At 29.0% G+C, this 12,258-nt stretch overlaps 1 protein-coding gene across 1 annotated transcript; it reads right to left on the bottom strand.

Moving 5' to 3' along the window:
* LOC107644445 (exocyst complex component EXO70B1) lies at nt 4,560-6,257 on the bottom strand. The gene has a single exon (XM_016348309.1). The coding sequence runs from the start codon at nt 6,255-6,257 to the stop codon at nt 4,560-4,562; it is 1,698 nt and encodes a 565-aa protein (XP_016203795.1).

Raw genomic sequence — 12,258 nt, 5'->3', positions numbered from 1 at the left:
ATTATATTTTATCCACCATTAGATGAAATTTAAACCCAATTTAATTGTTCAATACCTATACTATTTTTCATTAATATATGATGAATTGATGATACATTAAATTTTTAGCTGATCTTGTTTCTAAAGTATTAGGTAGAAAACCAACCAACTTCAAGAGTTAAGGATAGACATAATCAGATTTGTTAATTGCTGGCATTATGATGAATTAAATACTAAATAGGTGGCAATGTGTGTAGGACACTTGTAGTTGTAGGTAGCTATATAGTATGAATTTTGAATGCTAAACAGATAATGTCTCTTTGCCGGTGTAGTTCTTACTTCTTAGTTGAATACAAGACATGAAAGCCAATGAGACAAGTTTGGATTGCTTGAAATCTACATGGGTTTCACTCCAAAAGGGTCAAAACCAATTAAAGCTCTCAAACCAAATGTTATGACAAAGTTGAAACTTGTTACCAAAAGAGGAAATATAGGGAGCCAATATATGTGATCAGTTTCAAGTATTTTAAATTGGATATTCGATTTAGTAGGATATCAGATATTTATTATTCCTGGTATCCGGATGGTTATTCTGGATAGTATGAGTGTATTGTGTTTGATAAATTAGTAGTAATTTACTCTAGATGTTCGAGCCTATACGATAGCAGATGACTACTTCTTATTATACGCAGATGGTTATATAAAATTGTCATGGCTTATTGTGTGTGATCTTATACAAGAATTTAAACATGGATGGCGCAGCTTCGGTTGAACCGTCGGCGTCCTGTACACCTGTGATCGAGAGCGAGCCACTAGAGTCTGGTGGGCGGGAGACACGCGACGGAAGCTAGCGGTGAAGGATGCTCAGCGCTGATTAGAGTTCCATTCCATTGGGGGAGACGGTGGGATGTTCAACGTTGTATGTGAAGAGTTTGGTTTGAAACGTCATGGTTACTGATTATGTGGTGGTGGTTATCTCAAAAATGAACATCACTTTTGGAATAAGGGTAAATGTGGGTAATTTTGATTTTTTATTTATATTGGGCCAAAGAATCAGCCCATTGTACACATTATATATTTACTCCATTGGCTCCCTAACGAGATTCTACCCAAAATGCATTTAGTGACAATTCCAAAACCAGTGTTTATTTTAGCACAATGTGTACTCTCTCTCATTCTCTCTCTTTGTGTGTTTCGTATCGTGTTGTATTCCATATTTATTATATCAGTGTTCGTGCATCATAGATCATTTGTATTAGACGTCGTTATTTCTGTCTCTTTTTATCGAAAGAAAATGTATATCCTTGGACTTTCAATTCTAATGTCCCCTTATGAAGTGTATAGGAAAAATTAAAAAGAAGTAAAGACTTACCCTATTTTAGTATAGAATTAGGAGGCCACTCAGATAAAGACGCCTAAAACGTCTTTTTTTAAAGATGTTTTCATGTTGTGTTTTAATTGGTTTTCTGTATAATTTATTCGGTGTTCCTCATCACATATTATTAAATTCCTCAAAAGATTTTCTTTCCAAAAATAATAAAAAACATTTAATTTGGACTAAAATAAAAAAAATAATAAATTAACTATTAGATTTTTTTTAAAAGATTATTTACATAAAAAAATATATCACATTCATCAAAATATATATAAAACAAGCTCTTAAAATTTTTATAAATAAAAAAATAATTAATTTTTATTCATATAATATATAAAATAATTACTATATTATTATTATTATTATATTATAGATTAAAATTTACTAATTTAAATTTTATTTTTATTTTTAATATAAGCATTAGAAATAAATAAATTATTGATAATATGAGGGCTAACACCACAAATATTGATAACAAGGTTAGGGACTTACAAAATCTTTCTTAGGCTCACAGAAAAAACGTTTATATTTGTGTGATATATAAAATAATTATCATATTATTATTATTATTATTACATATATATATATATATATATATATATATGAGCAAAAAAAGTCCAACTATTTTAAAGTAAAATTTTCTTTTAATATTTGATTAAATGTTCTTGTATTTAGTACTTTTTTTTTGCACTTCCTCTTAGTTAAAAATATAATCATTATAATTCGCACTTTTTATGTTTCAGATCAGATACGGATAAATACTGTGATTTATATGGATCGGCTGGTTCGACCGGAAAACTAGTAAACTGGACTAAAACTGAACCCTAGTTTAGTTCGGTTTACTCCTTGGACCGTTTAAGAAATAAAACCGGTGTGAATCGGTAAAAACCGGTCTAACCGAACTGGTCTGCTTGAAAATTTTTTTAAAATGTCTCCACAAGGTCTCGAACCAAGAACCTTGGAGCAAAAGCAATCTCTACTTGCCACTTAGCCAGTACACTTCTAAGTATTATATTTGACAAATACTAATTATATAGTATACATAAATATCTAATTTAATTTATTTTTTATTTTTCTATTTTTAAAATTAATTATATTTTAATTATATACCATTATTAATATAAATATAAATTTTACTAAAAATTTATTAATTTACTTGATCTATTTTATTGCTAGTATTGTGATTAAGGTTATTTGTTTTGATGTTAGTGTTAAAATCTACTGATATTATAGTTAGAGGATAGACTTTGTGAATTAATTATTTTTTTATTGTGTCAAAATAAGATACTATTGTAGTATTAAAATTTTATGATTTTTTATATTAGTTATTTTTAGAAGTTGAGACTTGATTCTTCATAAAATGTTAGTGAAGATATGTATTTCAAATTTTAATTTTAAGTTTTTAACTATTTTATATTTTATATTTACGTGAGACCGGTTTTATCAGTTCAACCAATGATTTATCGGTTGAACTAATAAACCAGTGAACCAATAGCTTGACCGGTTCGATCACTGGTTCGGTTCTAACAACTATGTTTCAATCTAATTTCAAAAATTTCGATTTACTCAATTTAGTCTCCCAACTTAATAGTTATGACTCATATTGGTTCCTAATCTTATTTTTGTCACTGTCTCACAAAATCGTTAACGACATGCTGAGATGGACTAACGACTGTTACATTATACATTCTAGCGATTGTTTGATGTGACAATTGAAATTTTTTTACCTTATTTTTTTCAACTAAACACTTAAAATCCTAATATGAGTCACGAATACCTAAGTTAAAAAATCAAACTAAGTAAATTAAAACTTAAAAAATCAGATTAAAGCTCGAATATAACTTCAAAACAGAACTTTAACTTATGTAGTGATTAATTGAAATGAGAATCAAATAAATCAAAATTCAACATAATTTTTATCAATATTTTCAAATTCGAAATTTCTATATCAAAATTAACTAGGATTTTTCTTTAAATTAAAAATTTAATGAAATAGTGACTTTAATTATCTTAACCAATGTCCTAATTTGTGATATATTTTTTTATGTAAATAATCTTTTAAAAAAAATCTAATAGTTAATTTATTACTTTTTTTATTTTAGTCCAAATTAAATTTTTTTATTGTTTATGGAAAGAAAATCTTTTGAGGAATTTAATAATATGTGACGAGGAACACCGAATAAATTATACAGAAACCAATTAAAATACAACATGAAAACATCTTTAAAAAAAGACGTTTTAAACGTCTTTATTTGAGTGACCTCCATAGAATTATATCATCCAAAAAATAAAAAATTACATGCAGTTATAGATAGAAAGGGTAGTTGCGCCAAAGTTTTATGCTAGGTATTTAACTTATTACAATTTTTTTAAATAAAAGGGACCTAATTGAAAATGAATCATATATATTTGATCAAAAATGTTTAAACTATAGAAATTTGATTGAACATGATTACAAAATCTAAAACTGAAACAAACACACTTAATCGAAAATTGATCGAAATTGTAATAAAAATTTATCAAGGGTCGGATTTATTGTACTTCTAGATGAATGTGTGTAAGTTGCATGTGTGAAGGCCAGTATACCTAGTCTCATACATTGATGGATTTTCTTGTATTTGTTGCACTTGAATGGTTGCATGGCATCCTTGATTAAACTTGTGAATACACCAGTAGTATTCTCTGTCAATCAAAACAAGAACAAATATATATAAGAATATAATTTATTTATGCATAGGATTAAATTTTTCAGCTAGAAAATTTCAACCTTTTCAAACTAGTCTTTTCTTATCAAAAGTTATTAAGATTTCTTCATCTTATATTAAAAAGAGTGCAATAATGATTATTACATTGGATATGAAGAACCAATGAATGTTTTCTGGCCATGCTTCTTCCAATGTTTATGAAAATCCTTGATATTGTGCTCATGCAAGGCTGTAGTCCATGTAGGATGAATCTCTCTGCAACAAATCATGAAATACATTTTGATGGTGAAAAATACCTAAAAATATACTCAACTTGTAGAGTGATATTGTAGAAAAACAAAAATGCAATTTATATACCAAAATCAAACACTAAAATCAGTCGCCATATAAATACATGTGTTAATTTATTTTTAGTGTATTTTTTATATTCCAACATGTATTTTACGTTGATAACTAATTTTGGTAGCTGATTTTGGTATATTCGTTATATAAAAAATAAGTTACCTGTGATTTTTGAGCTCATCTCTTCCCTTAAACAACTTGTCTATTCCAGCCACAATATCTCTGACCCCAAACCCAAAGTCACCACAAATATTAATGTTTTCTTGTGACCCTTCTATAACACTTTTGAACCTTGCCAACAATGTTTCTTTCAAGTTATTTCTAATTTTCCTTCTTAGGTGATCATCAAAGATAATCCAACATGATTGCACATCACATATCTCCACAAACTTCAACACAAACTCACTAATAAGCTTCCCTCTGAATACTTGATCCCATGAATTTGCTTTGTAAATTTTAAAACATTGGCGAAATTTTGCTACAATGTGATTCTTGATCCAATTTTCACCTAACAACTCTCCTAGTTTACTATGTTTCACACAGTTAACCATGTAGGTGTAATTGTTCATCAAGAAAACTAACCCTAAAGTTGAATCCTTGTACATTTCTTTTGATTTAGCCTTCAAACTCTGCTCCAACAACAACAAAATCCTAGCCAAATAAAATTCCACTCCATGATTATTGTTATTGTTCTCAAAAACCTGCTCCAATGTCATCAAAGATTTACAAGCAGCACCAAGGTAGTTCATTACATAATAAGTGATTGGATGAATCCCTCCACCATTAACAATCCCAACTGAAATTTCATTCTTGCATATCAGAGTCTCCAAATCGGCGAAAACACTTCTGATTGCTTCCCTCAACCTTGCCAAGATTCCAATCGCTTCGTCCCTTATTGCCACGCCGCCACATTCATCAGAGAACAATGTTTCAATCTCAGGTAACATTTCTTTCAATGCCTCAAATACCTTGAGCAGCCTAAACAATCGCAATGGCGAGCCTGCGCTGTTCGCCACTGCGTTAGCGAAATCTAGTAGCAGAGTCATTGGTGCCCTGCATAGCTCCATAAAACAGAGATCAGCATAGTTTGAACTAGAAGAACACTCCACAAAAACAGAGTTACTTAGATTCCTTTCTTCAGAGAACAGAATCCTGATAGAATATTCAAAAGACATGATCCAGCGTTGAATCTTTTTCTGCAAGTAATCTAATGGAACACCTTTGATCTCCTTTATGAGAAGCTTTTGCATATCTATCTTCCTCATTTTCTCAGCAAGGATTTGTCTCCTCCAAGTTAGGTATACATTGTAGCATTCTTCATCATACCCTGCTTTTTCGAAAATCGCCGTCCGAATCTTTTCTTCCATATCAATGGGAAAAATCACCATGTCTTCTCTTTTCTCCTCTATTCCAAGAATCAAATATAAATTTTCTTTTTTATTTACTGTATTTCTCCCATCTTCAATTTCCAATGCGATTTGCACCACTGAATGGGCGACATTACTCCCATTCAGTGGTTGCTTGTTATCCAAGTAAGAGCGAAGACACGTGAAAAAATAGCATATTGAAGCACCCAAAAAAATGAGAGCAATGTGAATTTTCATGAGTTGAACTAAAAAGTATCCAAGGAAGAAGTTGAAGAGATCTACCTCGAATCCAAAGTCAACTTGCCTTGACAAACTCAAGAACATTATAGCAAATGCAACACTTGAGACCAAACTAAACATGTCTGGGTTTCCGTTGACTTTTTGATCATATAAAAATGAGGAACAAGAAATTAGCATAAACCCCAAAAAGCTAACCTGTGCTTTCCATAAGTGACTCCAAGAAACATGGAACTTGTATGCAAATGACATCACGGTACAGATAATGGAGCTCACACTTGCATAGATGAAAATCTTCAATAAGTTCCATTCTCCAAATACTTGTTTGAAAGAGGAACTCAAAGCAAAACAAAGTAGAGCAATTGGGGTAGACGAAAAACCCACAAATCTCCATAATTTTTTCTGGATTAAAAAAGTCTTAAGTTGGTTTGTGCCCATGGTCCTTGACATGAAGGTGTGAGTGTGAAATGTTGCTGAAATTGTATTGAAGTTAAATAGATAAAATAAAATAAACTAAAAAACAAACTTTATAGTTTTCTCCATTGGTAATAAAAATATTCAGTTCATAAATGTTACCGTTTGAGAGGCCGGTCAATTTGCCTTGGATTTGGAATGCTATACATCTTGTTGCATAAATGATGTATGTGAGGTAAATCCTAGGCAAGTTGAAAAATATACTAAAGCAATTGTCAAAATAGTGAAAATACACCTATTTGTAGTAGTTGTACAAAAGTTGTACACAAAATAGTTATTCATGTACCATATCTATTTATTAATATATAATAGTTAACTAGTTACACATTGAATTCACACATTATTTAGCATTGTTAAATGATGGCTGAGAGAGTGACAGTTGTCTTAGGTAGTTTTGTTTTTTTCCTCTTCATAATAGAAGATATTGGTAGCATTTGATTGGCTGTTAACACATCACACGGATTGCCTTTCGTTGATCAGCCAAATACTTTGATTTTAAATACTAAGCAAAACTCATTAGCGGGAATTTTCTCGAGAAAATTTTCGAATGCGTTTTAAACTTTTACCCTTCTTCAAATGAAACTTCGAATTTATCAATTCTCTCTCTCCCTTTCTCTTTCCTCAATTTGTTTCTCTCTCAATTTGTTTCTCCCTCTCTCTCTTTTCTCAATTAGCAGAAAATGTTAATATATATATATATATTCAGCTCATCCTATCTAAAACTGTACAATTAAGATTGAAAAAAGTTGTCCAAAATAAACAATACTTTTATTAGAAAGTTAAAATAATATTGGTGGAGTTGATTATATTGATAATTTGAAATGAATTTAAGTGCAATTTTTTTTAATGTTATGATTTTACGATTTTATTAATATTATCTTAACAACATTGAATTTTTCAAAAGAGAAAATAAAAATAGAAGATTCATCGGATTTGAGGTTTAATTTAAAGTACAATGATTATATTGATTATTTTCTGTGAAAATTGTGAATCAAATATGTATTTATTTTTTGTTTAATTACTCTGTTCGTCCTTATAGTTTCGTAACATTTTCAATTAGGTTCTTATACATTTTTTCCTTTTAATTGAGTCCTTGCATCAAATTTTATTTTTAATTGGGTTCCTATATTTTTTTTTTCTTTTATTTGGGTCCCTCTACCAATTTTTTTTTTAATTTGGTCCCTATATAATTAAACTAATTACTTAAGAGGGACCTAATTAAAAAAAAAAATTGGTGTAGGGACCCAATTAAAAAGGAAAAAAAGTATACGGATCTAATTGAAAATTTCGCAAAACTATAGGGGCAACAAAGTAATTAAACCTTTATTTTTTAAATATTTAATTGATCTTTGTCCTTATTTTTTAAATGCTGAATGATATATGTTTAAATTGGTTTAATTACTCTATTAGCCTCTATAGTTTTGCAAAATGTTCAATTAGATCCCTATACTTTTTTTACTTTTAATTGGGTCCTGTACCAATTTTTTTTTAATTGAGTCCCTACACTTTTTTTTCCTTTTATTTGAGTTCCTGCACCAATTTTTTTTTAGTTGGGTCCCTATATAATGAAGCCAATTACTACGAAGAGGGACCTAATTGAAAAAAAATTTGGTGCAGGGACCCAATTAAAAAGAAAAAATATATAGAGACCTAATTGAAAATTTTGCGAAACTATAGGAACAACAAAGTAATTAAACCGTTTAAATTTGACATATAACATCTATATTTGTTTGAGACCGCCTTAACAATTAATATAAATAAATTAATTATGGGATCAAAATCAATCTTCTTTAATTGTTTTAGTATCAAATTTGAATAATTATAATAAATTACAAGAACTAATTTTGAATTTTATAAGAACCAAAAAATTTATTTAATATTTTCTGCATTTTGGATAACTTAAATAAGTATGTTAAATCATATAATTTAAAATTTTTTTAATTTAAATTTTAATCTTAGCAAGTTTAAATTTCTGTAGGTCAATATGGGATTATAAAGGCAAGTAGGTTGGAAGTAAAATTTAGTTATAAAAATAATTATCTCACTTTTGTAAATTTTAATAAAGAGTTTTTGTGAATTATTTTGATCAAGGATGAGAAGTATGTCTTAGAGGACAACACTCACATACAAATTCAAAATGTTCATGATAAAGAGCAAGCACAAACATAAATAACTTATTTAATAGCTTATATAAAGAGATTTAGCACTTTTTTATACTCTTACTTTTATTTGAGGATAATTAAACTTTACTTTATAACTCAATTCTTGGGAATTTAGAAACTTATCTACTTGAAAAAAAATTATATATATCAAAATGGTTAAATTCCTAATTGTTTCTTAGAAAAATAATTATGATACATATAAATTTTAATTAAACGAAGATAACTTTTTTTTGTTTAACATAAGCTATTGCGTGCAAGTTTGTGGTGTGTTATTTGAGGTTAATTGAACTTAACTATAGTATCCAATTATTAGAATTTGAACATTTTCGTAAATAACATATAACTCTACATTAATTTAATGCATTTTTCGTTGAGATATATTATTCTTTTAGTAAGAAGTTATTAGTTTAGCATGTATTATTTATTTAAAATTAGAAGTGATATAAAATAAATTTGTTTTAGTGAGGTAATAATGTTAATATACAAATATAATATGTTTTTCATATATAAGTAAAATTTGTTAATATGAACTCGAAAAGAAAAATTATTTAGACTATCAAATATAGAGGATGGAACATATTTTTTCCTATATAATAGGTCGAACATTCTTTAAATCTTTTTAAATGACTGTGTCAATTTCTATCATCTTCTTATCTTTTATATTTTTTTTGTTTATTGTGTTTCCTTTATTGTTTACACTATTTTTGGAACCTTGCATTTTTAATTAAAAGGAAGTAGATAATAGATAGTACAATACAATTAAAACATTTAATGACTCTTTTTTTTTTGTGTGTTCTCTTTAATTTCACACTTTATTTATATTATGTCTTATTACTATGTGTTAAAATCGGTCAAAAGACCATTATATATGTTACATACAATATTAGCATTCAATCTAATATTTTAAGCAAAGCAGTTACACCATCCAAACACTACTATTATCACGCGCGGGGCTTCTGCTAGTATTATTATAATATGCACATTGAGAATTGACCTTTTATGTTTTTGATATTGGAGTGGTAGTGCTGTTTTTTTTAAATGTGAATGGTTGAGATATTATTTTTAAATGTGGAACTGTTTAATTAGAGAAGTAAAAATTAAACCGTTCGATTTATTAGAGGTACAGAAATCAGATCCTCCGATCTATTTTAAAAAAAATTAAAAAAGTTGAACTACACAAATCGAATCCTTCAATTTATGTACTTTCTACAATTTTAAAAAATATCAAAAATAACAATATTAGAATATATCACTATTTTTACTTCTATCCCCAAAAAAAGCGCCTAGTATTAATTGTGGTTCGTTAGTACCGTATCTTTTCTTTTGTTTTATGTATGAGACTATTTATTTTTAATGCGTGTCTTTTTGTAAGTGGTTTAGAGCAAGTGGTTTAGAGCTGTATGATTGGTACGTTATACCTAGTATTGTGGTGTATAAATACTTTACTCTTTGTTGGTAGGCTTTTTTACTTAAATGCGCATGTAAAATGTTTTAATTCCCAAAATGCTCATAGTTTGAAATTTTTCTAAAAATACGCACTTTCATTTCTTGGTCGGTGTCTGCGAAATGGAATTCAACTCTATTTCATCCTAGGTGCCCACGAAATGGGCAAATCATTTCAGGTTTAGCTCCCACGAAATGGGTTGCCCAATTCCTTGGTGGCAGCAGCGAATTGGGAGGAACAATTCATGGGCACCAGGCACGAAATGGGGCACTGCGGAAGTGAGTTGCCCAATTCCATTTAGCTCTCTCACTGCTCCCCTAGTTTCAGTACTAAAGTTACGTCAGTTGTGGATTTGCTCCTCCTTTTATTTATCAGCAAAACTTTGACTAATCTAGCTTCGTGTGTGTTTGGCAAACGTGAGTTTGCATAAAATTGATTTTACAAAATTGATTTTGATAAAAAGTAAGTTTGGGATAACGTGATTTATGTTTGACAAAAACAAAAGGGGAAAAAAAAGGATTGAAATAGAGCATATAACAAGTGGAAAAAGAGAATAGATAAGCATTGAGAAAAACTGAAAATTGATGCACCGAAACAAATTTGAAAAGCAGAATAAGTTTGTTATCAATGGAGTGTCCAACTCACTTCCGCAGTGTTCCCATTTCGCGACTGGCGCTCCTGAGTTGTTCCTCCCAATTTGCTGCTGCCACCAAGGAAATGGACAACCCATTTCGTGGGAGCTAAATCTGATATGGTTTGCCCATTTCGTGGGCACCTAGAGTGGAATGGAGTTGAATTTCATTTCGCAGACGCCGGCCAAGAAATGGAAGTGCGTATTTTCAAAAAAATTTCAAACCATGCGCATTTTGGGAATTAAAACATTTTACATGCGCATTTAGGTAAAAAAGTCCTGTTTGTAGTCGAGTTTTCTAACTAAATATAAAAAAAATATTGAATATCGGTTTAATTTTATCATTCAAATTAAAAACTTGTTTCATTTAGCTTTATAAAATTTTACAAATACGAATTTAATAAGTCCATTAAATTACATTTTATAGATTAATTTACTTAAATGATGAATTGTTAATGAACTGATGTTATTGTTGATAATGCGTCACTTTAAATCAACCATAAGATGCCATATTGCGATATTGCCACATGTGCTATTGAATGTAAGAATATCATATATATGATGATAACCAATTTGGTAACACGATTTAGATTTAACCTTTTTGGTTTTCTCCATCCCTTTTATTTGTTTAGTTTCGTTCTGTTAGAAGATATCATGGAGTCATTTCGTTATGTGATGATTAATTGACCTCTTTAACCTGATGAGTTTACATGTTAATTTCACACTCTCTACTAAGTCTTAGTGTGTCGTTACTGCAGAGATTCATAGTATTTTTGTTAAGATTAATAGAGATTCACCGACAATGTGAATATTCAACTTGCACTACTCTGTTCTTTTATGGTCAAAACCTGCCTTTAATTTTTACGATATGAGCTGTTCTAAGTATTTTCATGTCCTTTTGTTTCTCGGTTTTGATGGAGATCCAAGTCTCACTTTGACCTAAATCAAAAAAATAAAAAAAGACTTTCCCACAGAATATTACTAGGTCAGGGTGAATCTTTTAACTCTTATAAATTTGATGTTATTCTCACAAGAATTAACCTTGTTATAGGTTAATCATTGTTACATCTATGCAAAATATTTGTCATTCATCGATATCTACATCTAATTAATAATGATCCAGATTATAAAGAAACAAATCTCATTAATTAAACTTGGTCAAAAAATTCTCATTATATATTCAGAAATCGTTACTACTTACTAATAACCACCAAAACAAACTTAACACTGTCAAAGGATAATATACTCGATCGTTTTTTTTTTAACATAATCATTTGCTATGTTATTAATTTCATTAATAGAATTGAATAATAATACATAAATCTTTGACACTGACAATTTATCAAACAAAAATATTATAAGAAACTTTTCAAGTGTACCAGAAACACCGGTGTTCCAATTGTTTTAACCGTTAATCTGAATTATAAAAAATATATATAATATATATTAATTGAAATCAACGGTTAAAACAATTGGAATACCGATGTTTCCAGTACACTTGAAATTTTTCTAATATTATATACACATAAAAATCATCCATTA

This window comes from Arachis ipaensis, chromosome B01 (assembly GCF_000816755.2).
Source record: "Arachis ipaensis cultivar K30076 chromosome B01, Araip1.1, whole genome shotgun sequence".
Taxonomy (NCBI): domain Eukaryota; kingdom Viridiplantae; phylum Streptophyta; class Magnoliopsida; order Fabales; family Fabaceae; genus Arachis; species Arachis ipaensis.
This window is presented reverse-complemented; position numbering and strand designations above follow the sequence as displayed.